Raw genomic sequence first — 14,695 nt, forward strand, 5'->3', positions numbered from 1 at the left:
CTCTCTCTCTCTATCAACTACCCTTAAACCTCAAATTTTCTCCCTTCTCTCTCTTTCTCTCCCCACCTCTCCCTTCTTAGCATCTCTCTCTCTCTCTCTCTCTCCTCGGGGGGTGCGCTACTAAGAAATCCTAGGTATCACAGGCGTTCAAGGGGTATTAAAAAAATTCTCAACTAAAAATTTCCCCCCAATAAAACCACTCCTCTTTACTTATGAACTAACGGAAATTTTTCTAAAGTTGAATTAAAAAATCCCTCCTATTATTGTAATCCTGTTAAAATTTTCTCAAAATGCCCCTCTATTTGAATGCACGTGGTACACTAAATTTTTTGAAGGTGAACCCCTCCCCGAGTCTCTCTCTCTCTCTCTCTCTCTCTCTCTCTCTCTCTCTCTCTCTCTCTTTGCTCGGGGGATGCACTACTAAGAAATCCTAGGTATCACGTGCATTCAAGGGGTATTAAAAAAACCCTCAGCTAAAATTTCCCCCCAAATAAAACCAGCCCTCTTTACTTATGAACTAACGGATTTTTTTCAAATGTTGAATTTTAAAATCCCTCTTGTTATTGTAATCCTGTTAAATTTTTCTCAAAATGGGGATTAAAATACCCCTCCTTTTGAATGCACGTGGTACACTAAATTTTTTGGAGGTGAACCCTTGAGTCTCTCTCTCTCTCTCTCTCTCTCTCTCTCTCTTGTACGCAGAGTTCTTGATGTCCCATGGGCCCATTTTGGCCTTTAGTGGACAATAATACACTTTCTTTCTTTCTTTCTTTCTCTCTCTCTCTGTGTCTCTGTGAGCATTTGGACGATTGGAAAAAACTTGACTCTTGGAAAAATCCTTGTCGCATGGCATTTTGATGATTGAAATGCCAGATGGTAGTCTTTTTAAATAGTATAAAATAACTTTTTTTAATGTGTTTTTTTGGGTTGTGTATATGTGTTTGCTGAAAATTTTTAAGAAGGAAAACTTACTTGGATTGCTTTCAATTGGTAGGATCAAATGCATAGTCATGCTTGTTGATAGCTTGCATGGCGGCCATGTGTCCCAAGGACACCGTTGAGTACGGGAGATCCGAACTCCTAGCCACGTATACCTCTCTTCTCCCAAAAGGTCTCGGGAGGGATGAGAGAGAGAGGGGAAATCAATACAATATATCCAAGCCCACTAGGGTCACATTATTGCTTATGGGATTAAATCCCACCAATGCCACATGTATTATAGTGCGACAACCGCCAATAAGGTGCAGCCTATGATAAGGCTGGCTTGCGGGCCAACTAGCCCTCAACCAGCTTGGTCGGGTTAACTCGACCAAACCCGACCTTGTTGGGTCTGTTTAGGCGGACCTGTGGGCGTGCCTAAGCAGACCGATTGCAAGGCTCTCAGGATTATTGGAGAGGTTTGTCTAGATCTCGGGTGTTGAAGTGTCTATCCCTCCACCGCATTTTCTTGTTTGTGAGTTTGCTGTTCACAAATCTGCTACAATTTCGTAGATTCAGCATCAACATAAAATGTTATTAATTCCAACATGTAAAAGACTGAAACCTAAAATTAGTCCATCTGATCAAGCTAGTCAAGATGGAAGATGGAAGTCCAATTGAGGTGTGGAACTAGAGGGTCACATAGTTTGAACTTCTATGTGGAAAAGCTGGATTTTGAAATGATCAAGCTAGGGTATGTAGATGTAGCTCTTGGAATGGCTTGGCATTCAAAGAAGAATCCCATCATTGACTCAAAGAAGCACATCTATCCATTCAAATTGGTTGATGTGTCGTATGTTCTTTGACGTGAAAAGAATCTACCTAAAGGCCCTTTAATTTTGACCATGGACGTTTGAAAAACTCCACGCAAGTTCTTATTTCTTTGCAGTGTGGCACTAGAGTTGTTTAAGATGCATTGACTAACCCTTCGGGTATCCAAGACGGGGAGATGGCCTTATTAGTTGTTTAGATCTCTGATGAGTTTTTTGATTGTTTTAAGGATGATATCTTATGGGTTACTCATAAAAATGAACATTAAATATAAAATTAAATGATTATTGGGGTAGAATCTATTAAAAAACTTGCTTATTGGTTGAGTTTAACGGAAGACTGAAGTGTAAAGACAAACCAGAAGAATACCTTGAGCTGAGACTGATTCGACTTAGTTTCTCACCATTTTTTTCTTTGGTGATATTAAAGAAAAAGAAAGATGTTCTTTTCACCTATGTATTGATTATCAACGGTTAAGTAATGCCACAATCAAACACGTATACCTGTTCTATGGCTAGGATAGACGATCTTTAGCACGATCTATCTTAAGAGTGGTTACTAACAGATCAGAATCCGAGCTGAGGATGTGTAGTAGATTGCTGATAGAAGCAGATTTTCCGATATATTGGAAAGTCTATAGTACATTTTATTCATGACATTCTAATTTACAGCGAGAATATTGCTAGGCATCATGAACACGTAAGAAAAGTGTTGAATACGTTGAGAAACTCTAGTCTATTTGCCAACAGGAAAAGAGTGTGATAGCGTTGTGATCATTCTTAGGATTTGTTCAATTTTATCGGAAACCTATCGAAGGATATGGTTAGTGACTAAGTTAACCTCAGATAAAGTGCCTTTTATTTGGGAAAAGGATCAACGTGAAAGCTTTGATGCAGTAAAGAAAGTAGTTGCTGAAGGCTGTGTACTAAAGATGATCGATTCTGAGAAATCGTTTTTCTTATGTAGTGAACTTGTGTGGGTAGTGATTCACTCTTCACACCTGTGTTGTGCTAATCGTTTGAGGGAGTTGCAGAGTTGAATCAATAGATCAGATGAAAATGGAGAGCTAACAACTTGGCGCTGGTGCCGATTTGATGGAGGAGTTATTGTCCCTTGACAATGAAGAATGGTTCTTCTACCTTGGGAATAAAAATGATGATGATCATGTTGAGTTATGAGTCATCATATTCAAGGCGTTGCTGAAATATCAATACAAATGCAAAAGAGGATGTGTGGACTACATAATATTTTGTATGTTCTGGTCTTAAGACACCATTCTATCTATTAAAACCACCAAGCAAAACAAGGAAGATCGATTTGATGCACTTGTGTGTTTCTCCTAAGAGAGAGCCGATGGCTTGAAAGTCATTGCTAAAGAAGGGAAGGGAGGATACTAGACTTTAAAACCTACATCTCTTATTTGGGTAGGAAGTCTTGTGGCATGAAAGATTTGAGTACTCGAATGGTTGGTGATGAAATAGCTGCATTAATAGTGCTGCTCATTACAGTGATAGAGTTTGTATGGCCTCTTTGAAATGCTAGTGTATTCAAACTTTGTAATTGCAATCTTCCATTTTCCAGGCACCTCCCTGATCTTGGCGATTATTCCCTCCATTGGAAACGATTATGGGCAGGCAGGTGCTTGGTGTTGGGTACAGAATGAAACTGAAGCTGGGAAGGTATCAGGTTTTATGGTCCATTTGATCTGTGCTGTTTGAAGGAGCATTTTCTTGATAATGTATTTCTTTCGGGACACAGTTGTTTCATTTTAAATGCATTACAATTATGAAATCTAAAAATTTGCAGATTTTTCACTTTGAGATATTCTAATCTGGGACAAAACAGCAAGTGAAAGGTTTTGAATACTGCCCCTGTTTAGAATTCATAGATATGGTTCTTGGTGGAACTTTTAATATCAGAAAGAAAGAAAGTCCAACAGGCAAAAAACCAGCTAATGTATCCGTTCAGGGAGGGCACAAGGCAGCTCCCAAGGAGTGCATAAAGCAACTCTGAATTATTATACTGCATTGTAATCCAAAATATAAGACAATAAGTGGCCATACATCAGTGTAAGGATGAAACTCGTTCATGAGGCCATGGCCTTTTTGTTTAGTTGAGCTTGGCTGATTGAGGAAGAAAAGAACTAGAAAAAACTGGTTTGACGAAGCGCGGTTTTCCGAGACCTTGACATCCCTCGCTCCCTTGACGTCCCTCGCTCCCAAATGGCATGTAGGGTGTAGATAATGTCTGCACGGACAGAGATATGGAGACGATCCCCCAGTCTTTGGAGCTATCTCGTAGCACAGAGGATCTGGATGGGGTCCCTAGGGACTGTCGCCAGGATGTAGAGGATTCAGTGTGACTTCACTTGGGGAATGGCTGCCTGGCTGACGGAGGGGGGCCATGCTTTCTCTATAGACCTGATCACTCCAACATATAGGATTCAACTGGAGCAAGTCTTACTGATAGAGGCACATGATGCGGCACCTCCTTCTTAGCAGCATCCGCTGCCCTCACCAGAGGATAACCTTTGGGAGACGGTGTCTAGCATCGCTGCTTGGAACATCTAGGTTGCCCGCTGCAATTTTGTGACTGGTTTCCCTGGCAGCCAGCTTATATTAATAGTATGCATATGCTCCAACCACTGTTGGGCGCTGATGATGTCAATGGGGATGTCATAGTAACTAGTCCCTACTATGCGTGATGGAGTTTATGGTTTCAGCCCTATGAGTGACTATCATGAGATTGAAACTGCACTATGTTGTGTTTTTAGAGGATGAGTTTCATCTAGATATACACATCTGCTCCAACCATGGCCCAATTGGCAAGCGTCCATGAGCCACCATCCTGAAGAAGAAAGAAATCTTCCTAGATCTGTGGATGGTCCATAAGCATGAGTAAAATCTGGAAACCTCCTCCTAGGGAACGTACTGCTTCCCCCAGTTTCTCTTTTTGGATAGAGTCTAGGCTGCCAACTTCAACTGCAAACACTGGCCTATGTGCGCGGTGTAAGACAAGGCACCTCCTCCACCCTATCTGAGTGCCTTATTAAGTAAAGGCCAAAACCACTCTCTTGGCTTCCACTATACATCTTGAAGAGGCTGGCCCTCCCACAACCAAAACCGCCAATGCGTACCCTCTTGTCCTTGCCCACGCAGCCCACTTTCCTGATTCTCTGCCACTCAAGCATATCCAAGGCTCCATCAAGCTTTGGGTGTCCACTTGTCTTGGGATGAAGAGCGACCTCCATGCCTTGTCTGCATTGCTTGGAACGGTAAGAACCAAGGGATCTATGCAAAAATTGAATTCTGATCCCAGTCGTAGAGAACTGCCCATACTAGCGTGAAGGGGCGGAGGTTGTGTGCAAACCCTCCCACCACGACTCTAGGATCACAACGTCGATCTCCATCATCCTAATGTTGGCCGCCCTCAGGTGGGAAAGGGCTCGTACTTGTGCCTCTACCTCGGTGGGGAGGCGGCTTCATGCCCCAAAGAAAGGATGCCCCTTTGACCCACGAGTTAGAAGAGACAAAACAAGTGCCCTCCAAGAATTCTGAGTCTACGTAGGCTGATTAATTTTATAGCTATGCCCAGAAGTGTAATTGTCCTCTAGGGGGTGATGAAAATTTTGCATCCCCTTTAGTAACAAGATGAATGAGATCCTCAATAAGTGAAAAAGGCATAAATCTAGAATCCCATAGAGAAGAAGTAACAAAATAAGATACTCAAGACATAAATCCCATAGTCTCATATGCTATGTAGAGTAGAAGTAACATGATCACTAATGTCCTCCCAAAAAGCAATAAAGGAGGGGATTAATTCATCTAAGCCTATGCGTTTATTGTTATGCAAAGTAAATAACGCAATCTTATTGCACATGCAATCAGAGGAGGGACATGCATTTCAGTTCTAGCCACTATTCTTTTCGGTTAGCCATGTCATTATTGTTCCATCTAGAGCTCAGTGGATCATTATCTTGATTGATGGGGCCAAGATGCTTCTTAAAATATATGCCCCCAATAGTAGGAAGAAACAAATTCTATTTTGGATTGCTCACTTGGGCCCCCATAGTTGATTCTTGGATCATTGGAGGTGACTTCAACATGGTGGAGTTGTCCATAGATGAAAGAGGAAGAGAAGGGAAGGTAGCATTCACTCTCTTAAGAGAGATTCTTGGGATGCATTAATTTTGTGGCAGAGATTGTTGAATTGATTATGACTTTCATACCTTGCCATTTTAGTTCTATTTTCCTAGTCAAATAGGAGATGTTCAACGTCTATCCATGCACAGACATAGGTGTCACTGCTTGTATTGCCCTTGAGGTTTCTATGTTCGACCCTTATCAGGTGATTCTTACTATTTTTGAGCCACACACCACTTCTTGCTCCACCAATGTCACAATTCCAAAGGTTTTCTATACAGAGGGTTGCCATTGGTAGTTGTCCATGTTTGGAAGTCTTATTTGCAGGATGGTATGTGCTCTCCTCTTGCATTGGCAACATCTCTTCTTCATACTAGTGAGGTATATCATTATGTTGCCATGACCAAGAGACCAGATGTCCTTAGATAGGAGATTGCCATCTTCCATCAATTAATAGCCCTCCAAAGGAAAAAGCAAAAGAGAACATCAGATGATGAGCGCTTCGCTGCAACAACAAGGGGTCCTCATCAGTTACTTTTGGAGCAAAAGGCTAAGTTTTCTTACTATGCATGCAAGTCCTTTTGCATTAAGATGGGGACTAGAGTCAATAAACACTTTATCTCTTCTTTTGGTCCTCGAATGGCAAAGAAAGTGTTTCATTGTTGATCGACTCTAATGGTATTTTGCAATCATATTCACAGACCGTCGACGATGCAGATTAATTAGTATGCTTCCCTTCTCATTACGGACCCTGATATGCCTGAGAGAGAGTTTCAAGTTAAGGGTTTGGAAAATTGTTCCCTTGGTGGTGACTCCGGATATAAGGATCTCACTAGATGCACCATTCAATGACATGGAATTCAGACCCAAAAAGTGTGGCTAGAAAGTAATTCAACCGACTTCTTGCCTATCATCCAGTTTGTGGGTTCGGGGGGGGGGGGGGGAGGGGGGAGGAAGAGAATATCAATCAGCCCCCCTTGAAACACCTAAATGAAGTCTATTATGTATAAGCTGTCTACGGCAACGATGAAGAATTCTGCTAAGACCTTGAATATTTCAGCAGGCAATTCTCATCAACGAGAGGGAAGTCGCCTAGAATTGCTTCCTTGACCTAACTGTGAAAGCATTTGCCCCATGTGTACCTAATCTCCTAACATATAAAAGGGGGGGGGGAGTCGAATGGAGAAATATTAACAATCTGCTGCTGTTGTCGTCTAGTGGAACCTGGCATCCCATACTGCTTAACAACGGGGGGATGTGAGGGAGGAAGGAACGATATCCATAGAGTCTCCACAGCTAGCAAAGGGAGTGGCCATACTCTGAGGGAGGCCGCAACATGAGAAGGAGGGGCAGTCGTGCCGTGGCATAATATTAGTAGGTCTAACTCTGGAGCGAAGGTCAAGGGAGGTCCTCCTCTTGCAGGAAGCACTTGCTGTGCAGAGGGAGAAAGAGGCTGGTGCTCAGTAACTATCCAAAATCAAGGGGATCCCGGTATAGCTGCAAATCTATCATCTTGCACTGCTACCCGCCTCTACTATGGAGGTGCAGGAGCAGTAGAAGAACCTTTTCGATTCGAGGAAGAAGTATTCCTTTAGGTCTCTTTTTCTTTTTCAGGCAATCTTTGGCAAAGTGGCCTAAGAGCCTATAAATGTGAGACTAGTCCTATCATCGCGCAATCTCAATTCTCTGCCTAAAGAGGGAGCTACCTGGATGCTGCAGCAAATGTGGTCCTCAATGATGTTAGAGTCCAAAAAAAGGACCCTAAAATGTGGCACCTAATCCATACTTATTGGCTATGCCACTAAAAGAGGGCAGTCCATGAATCAGAGATATCTCACTAATCACACCAAAAGGGGCGCCGTTGTAGGAAGAAGACGATAGTACACTTGAGACAGTCTAGGGAACCTGATGAAAACGAAAGTGATTTTCATCTTCCTCAATTGGATCAAAACCCAAGGAAAAGGGAGTAATAATTTTTTTAGTGAAGCTAGTAGCTAGGGGACTAGCTGCTAAAGCTAATGAGGCTTTCTGTAAGGAATCAAAGACCTTTCCCTTTCATCATACTTCAGCCCATTTCACAGATGACGCGCATCTTGCATTCTGCTACTCCATTTTGCTGTGATGTATGTGGTGGGGGTTTTTGCCTCTTGATCCCGTGACTTTTGCAGTAACTTTCGAATTCAGTTGATGTGAACTCTCCTCCTCTATCTGATCTCAATTTCTTCACCTTCCTCCCTGATTCTTTCTCGAACATTACATGCCAATCCTTGAACCTACTAAAAGCCTCGTCTTTAGTCTTCAGGAAGTATATCCATATCCTTCTACTATAGTTGTTGATCAGCATCATGAAGTAGTAGGAACCACCCAAAGCTTCCGTCTCTATGTTTGATTCCCGAGAATGATCATCTTGAGAGAAGGCCTACTTCATGATGTGGATCTTGAGGGAAGGTGTTGAGAGTTCACGTTGAACCTCTTGAGGGAAGGTGTTGAAAGGGTTAGATCCCCTAATCCTAACCCTAAATGGGTTTGTATATATTCTATTTTTTCAACTAAATCTAGTGTACAATTAGTCATTTGTGGGGTGCTCTCTAGTTGTGCCCTCTCTCCTCATCTCGCCCATGAATAATAGCTGGATGACAGCTATCCTTATCTACTCTAGTTTGTGGCCCAGTTAGTATGCCACCTTTGTTAGTTGAGTTTGGTTTGAGACCCACATATAGGGTTCTTCTATTTTCTTTGTACTAGAGTTCTTTTGGCTTTCACAACTAAGAAGAGGAAAACTGTTTTCAACCTCCACCTTTGTGTGTATTCCCCCATTGTGTATGTGAGAAAGCCGCAAGTGAGACTCCTTTCCTCTCTCCCACTATCTTCACATATTATATATCCAAATTTTACAAGATCTCATTCATACCATTAGAATTTTGTCATCACTTGTCATAAGTACTAACCTCAATTGGCGTTATGTACATTGTATTTGGGTCATAATAGTTTTTAGTATAGGATATAATGGAGCAATATATTTATGTAATATCTATGATCATAGTTTCTAATATAGGATAAAATGTTTGTCATTCAAAAATGATAATATACCTTCTTTGACCAAATACAAGTATCAAGCATTCCTAAAAAAAGGTAGTCATAAAATGCATTATAATGTGCCCATAATGCGAATGTGAGAAAGGGAATAATTTAACTATGAAATTAGGGATCAATTTAGGAAATGGTCTTCTATGCACACATGTATGCTAAGGGTCCATCTAATACAATATTGGAAATTGATGTGAGCATGAGTGTATGCATCCATCGGTGATGTATATGAGTGTATTCATCCATCCGTGATGTATATTGTTGTACTAATCCATGGTGCTTTATGGCTTGAGTTGTTTGTAGTGCAATTAATCACAACAATGTTGTAATTTTTTATAGAAAAATGTCATAAAATTTTCATGCTGCAAAACACACACCAAAAAATGGCATTTGTAGCATTAATCCAAGCATTTCCTGCAAACAATTGATTGCACTAACCTAAGCCAATTTTTTTAACACGACATAAAATGCTACATCAACATTATCATGATGGCAGGATGGGAGGAGGGAGCTGCAGAAGGAGGATCGAAGGAGAACCAGGAGGAGGGAGTTGTAGGAGGATACGGAAGGAATCATTCATGCAAGGGGGATAGTGCAAAAGGGATTTTGGTGAAATGTGATGCCATTTTTCAGTGTAAAGTGGAAGATTGACTAGAAGCTTGTAAACGAGTAATCCAACGCCTGTAAGGCTTGAGAGAACTAAAGGAGAGGCTAAGGTGGGGCCCGGGGAGGGGGGTGAGGGAAAGCGTGGAGGAGTGGAGTGGAGTGTAGGGAAGTTGAGGCAGCGGCGCAAGCGAGTGGGGGGGTTCTATGCAGTTGCCTTACGGGTTGTATGGGCTGAGGGACGGGAAGGCTGAGAGTGCTAGGAGGACTAGGGAGAGGGGCGACAAGCAAAGAGCAGGTGGGGATTACAGAACCTGATGTAAAGAGTTGTCATCATCTCAGCATGCAAACCATCATCCACTAGATGACAGTTGGATTCAACACCTGAGATAGGATATTTGTAAAGTGCCGAGTCCAGAGTGTCAGATAGCGCTTTTGGCACATGATACACCAAGCAATTAGCCACCTTGGCAGCCCTAGTTGGCCATATTGAATTACATGCTAGCTAGCTAGGCCCCCTCCTAGCGTGACCTACAAATAGGGCAACAATTCCCTAGAATGCACTCCAGTCAAGGTCACTAAGCACAGGAAAGGAGCAGGCGATAGGAGGAGAGCTAGCTCAGTAGAAGGCTGCTCTGGATGAAGATGTCACTTCTCAGCAAACTTGTATCCACTTGCTTAGTAATTTTTCTTTTACGTTTCAAATTTTACAGCATGTTTTGCAAAGGTAGATGAAAGTTTTCATGCAGTTTCAGTTAGGTCATGGGGCCTAGGTCTAGCATTTGAGAGTGGACCCCCTTGCCTGGGGTCACAAGAGTGGTGCCTTCTCTTTAAGAAAGGACATAAGGAAATCACACCCCATCTGAGTACCCATCTTTTGGGACCAATGAAATGCACAGATTGTAGACTGACCTGGCAATCATCCAAGAGAATGTCTCATGGCTTTGGGTGTGAGCCAGGAAGCATGCCAAGAGGCATGAAGATACAAGATAAGACGACGAACAAATACTCTATTTGTAAGGGTCAATATGTCTCAAATGTGGTTTTAGAGTGTGTAATTGTATAGGTCTAATTGCCAAGAACCCATGGGTGTAGTTAGAATTCAATTCTGACCACTTTTGATTTTTAGGGTTTTTGGAGGTGACACATGGCAGGCTGACGCGTGTCAGCTGAGCTGGTGGCCAGGAAAGCTGTCCTACACATGTGGCAGCTAGAAGGGCAAGTGGCAGGGGCACAAGGGCAAGTGGCTGGAGCCAAATCAGGCAAGATTTGGGGTGAGTTCTTCTTGCCCTTTTGGTCTAGCCAGCCCACCAAATATTTCAGCCAAGTGGCCCAGCTTCTATCCTGGGCTGAGGGAGGGGCTCAGCCTATAAAAGAGGGACTTCCCCCTCTCATTTCTTCACGAAAAATCCGCCCAGCTCCTCCTCCTTCTCCTTGGTGCAGCAGCTCTCTTTCCCCTCCTTTTTGGTGCAGCCCTATTTGTAGGTCACGCTAGGAGGGGGCCTAGCTGGCCAGGGGGTTGACCGTAAACCTTGGCAAGACCAAGGTTATGGTTTTCAACACCTCTGATCGTATTTACAGCACGGATGAGTTTTGCTTCACTTATGACGGACAGCCCATTGAGCTTGTTAGAGAGTACACTTATTTGGGGGCAGTTTTCAGGGGACCGGTCTTCACCATGACATATGCAGCACGAGATAGGATTAGTAAAGGGTATGCTTCGTTGGCTCATCTTGAGCGTCAGTGTTTCCAGTCCCACTTTCAGCATCCCGATACGAAATCCTTGCTTTTTGATACATTGGTGAGACCAGCTGCGATGTATGCAGCTCCTTTCTGGGCAGGAGACCTCGGCGCTGCAGATCAGGGACGAGTAGAGAGGCTACAGATCATCATGTTCTCTCGGCTCATTAGGGCCAAGGCTACAGTTCCGCACGAGATCATGCTAGCAGAGTTTGGAGCTACTCCCCTTGCATTGGATGCAGCGTTTCAGTCGGTCATGTATTTGCACAGGGTTAGGGAGTTTGGAGACTCAGCAGCAGGCAGAGCTCGGTTGCCATGGTTAGCACTTGCATCTTCTATGGAGTTGGCACGATCTGGGGCCCGATACTGCTGGTACTTCAGACTCACTAGGTGGCTCACATCTCTTGGACTAGACATGGATAGACTGCCTCCCTTCCGATACAGCATAGATGCCCCTCATCTCGAGTTGACTCGCCACGAGCTTAGCCAGGTCACGAGAGCAGACTTGCTGCAGCTTCATACGTATCGCACTTGGATTTATCCCACACAGCTTCCGACGAAGATGGCCACATATCGTGACCACTTCCTTCGGATCTCAGAGGATGGATTTGTCATTCCACCAGGCTATACAGGTATCCACATGTCCCACTCACTGAGGATTGCCCTTGGCCAGCTTAGAGTCTCTTCGCATCAGCTCGAGATAGAGGCTGGTAGGATGCGACGCATGGAGGATGGACGGCGACCAGGCCGAGAGACCAGGATCTGCCCTTGTTGCACCATGGAGAGGTGGAGCCAGAGGAGCACTTCATTTGCAGATGCCCACTATATTATGAGCTCAGAGGTAGATTCCACTGTCTCTTCACAGATGGCTTTGGACCTCTCTCACGAGTGATGGACTACGAGGATCAGCATTGCCTAGCTCTTTATGTCAGGGAGGCCACTATGCTTCGACGAGACTACCTCAGAGACCATCAGCACAGACCGGAGCGTGATAGAGCCCAGCCTGATAGAGCTCAGGCACACGCTATACCAGAGGACAGAGACCAGGAGGAGCACGAGGAGGTCAGAGTCACACAGGACACATGCCTCCACCCTGTGGATGTACATATGAGATGGTTTGTAGACGCCGCAGGATCTTGTTACATAGGGGACGTACTCGCCGCTTCATCTCCAGACGATCCAGGATGATGGCAGCTTTTCGGAGGAGACTTACTCATGGAGATCTCGCCCCACCAGCCGCTCACCTCACCTTTGCTCAGATTTGTACTCTCATAGCAGGAGGCAGAGTCGATGGACAGGATTTCCAGTATTATTTTGGTTCTCAGACTCCGTGACACCTGGACTTGTATCTTTGCATTGGCATATTGTACTCATCCTTCCATTTTGCACCCAGGGGCGGTTTCCTTGCATCTAGTTTACTTTGTATTTAGGCTCAGATTTGACATTATGTACTTTCACTTGCATTGTATTGCGTAGCACTTAGATGATATTCGACGATGCCTCTTCTTTGTGGCACGTTGATTTTGTGCTATCTTGTATGCAGAGTTCTTGATGTCCCATGGGCCCATTCTGGCCTTTAGTGGACAATAATACACTTTCTTTCTTTCTTTCTTTCCTGCTGCAGTCATTCTCTCTCTACTGCAGCACATTCTCTCTACTGTTCCAGCCCCTCTCCTGCAGGAATCGGCCTCTTCTCTGCATTTCTGGACCAGCAGCAGCCTTCTCTTCCTTCTCCTAGCGTGTGAGCAGCCATAGAATCCTCCTCTCTTGCTGCAGGCTTTTTCTCTCCTTCTGCGGTATTTCTCTCTCTACAGCAGCATACTCTCCCTCTACTGTCCCAGTCCCTTCTCCATGTAGAAATCAGCCTCTCTCTACACTTCTGGAATGGCATCATCATCTCCTTTCCACCTCCTAGCTTGGGAGCAACCATCACACACTCTCTCTAAAAGCATTACCCTCCTAGGCTCTCTCTCTAGCTTGCAACTAACAATTCTGAGTTTTTCCCTCTCCAGACCCAAGCTATCACCTAGTCCAGCAAGAGGGGCTGCAAAGGCATCAAGGGTACCATCGCCAAGGCAGGTAATGAGAGAAAATCTGAGAATTATGGTTTGAAATTGAGTTGTTCAGTGTGATTTCTTTCCCCCTTCTAGAGATTTAGATTGTGCAACTAATGTGGGTTCCAGTGGTGATCATGCAGGCATCTTCCTTGCAGATTGTGGTGCCTCTGGAGTCCAGTTCTCACTAGTTCCAGCCTGTGAGACATCTCTTGTATATAACTCAACTTGAGCATTCTAGTTCTGCAGTTGTGTCTATGGCCTCTCTCTCTCAAGAGTATGAGTCTAGGTTTGTGAGGTGCATTGCGCCTTGGTCTTGTATCTCCATTTACGCAATAAAAGAGCCTGGATAAGGGGGGCCCCCTATTTTAGCTCATCAACCCAATCGCAACTGTGTATATCTTACATATGATGTTCTAAGTTCATTTCAGTTATGCAAGTTCTCATTCATGCAATCTCCCATTCCAACTTGCATCTATGTGCATCTTGAAAAGTCTGTAAAAACAACATATAAATTTCTTGGTTTAAAGTGCTGAAAAGCACGGAGTGTTTTCATTGGTAGAGCTTAGGTAGTGGTCCCGTACTTTGTGTTTTCTCTTGTCGAGGCCTTTCTCCCTTGAGTCAACCTGCCAGCATGGCAACCAATGGTCTTGATCCTCCTCCTAACCTCCATGAGTTGAGTTCGCTCTTGTCCAATATAGCTCAACAAATTCATGTTGTGGAAAGCAATTGGGTGGGAACTTGTGATTGAAAACCCCAATCCCAAGGAAGGGTCTGCGCAGACATCCACAACTCCTCAAGGAGGGTAAGTCATCCTTTGTTTTCCCTCCCAAGGTAGAAAATGGCACCGATGTCCATCTCCTTTAAGGCGCTCAAGGAGACGAAGCTATGCAAAAATACAAAGTACCCCTTGGAGACAAGCTCTTCAAGTTGAACAAGTACAAGGGAGAAGATAAGCCCAAAGTCTTGCTAGCTTGGATTCGAGATCTCGAGTATTTCTTCGGAGGGGACAAGTATGAAGAGCTGGCCAAGCTCCATTTTGCGGCATTACATCTACAAGACTGTGCTTCACTTTGGTTGGCAGCCATGGGAAGTACTGGACAGCAGGCCAACACTTGGAGGTGCTTCAAGAAGCAGCTGCAAGAGCACTCCTTCCGTAAAGAGTTCAAGAGGGACATGATGATCCAATGGGACATACTCCGTCAATGACAAGACGAGAAGGTTAGTCAATAGGTTGCTTGCTTTGGGGATACCTTGCTGAAAGTTCAAGCTTTTAATAAGAAGGATAAAAAGTAGCATTAAAGGAAGTTCTATGCTAGT

General features: G+C 43.9%; 1 protein-coding gene across 4 annotated transcripts in view; it reads left to right on the forward strand.

Annotated features, from left to right (window-relative positions):
• GCR1 (G-protein-coupled receptor 1) overlaps positions 1 to 14,695 on the forward strand; it is a 162,840-nt gene that overhangs the window by 93,030 nt on the left and 55,115 nt on the right. For all 4 annotated transcript variants that reach the window (XR_015543294.1, XM_087395331.1, XM_087395329.1 and 1 more), the window contains exon 5: positions 3,331 to 3,428. Coding sequence is in view for 3 of the 4 variants with exons in the window: in XM_087395331.1 (XP_087251457.1) it covers positions 3,331 to 3,428 (98 nt within the window). In the remaining variant the exon portion in view is untranslated. The remainder of the gene's footprint in view (positions 1 to 3,330; positions 3,429 to 14,695) is intronic.

This window comes from Dipteris shenzhenensis, chromosome 24, assembly GCF_047967505.1.
Source record: "Dipteris shenzhenensis isolate YYH24624 ecotype China chromosome 24, Dip_SZ_1.0, whole genome shotgun sequence".
Classification (NCBI taxonomy): domain Eukaryota; kingdom Viridiplantae; phylum Streptophyta; class Polypodiopsida; order Gleicheniales; family Dipteridaceae; genus Dipteris; species Dipteris shenzhenensis.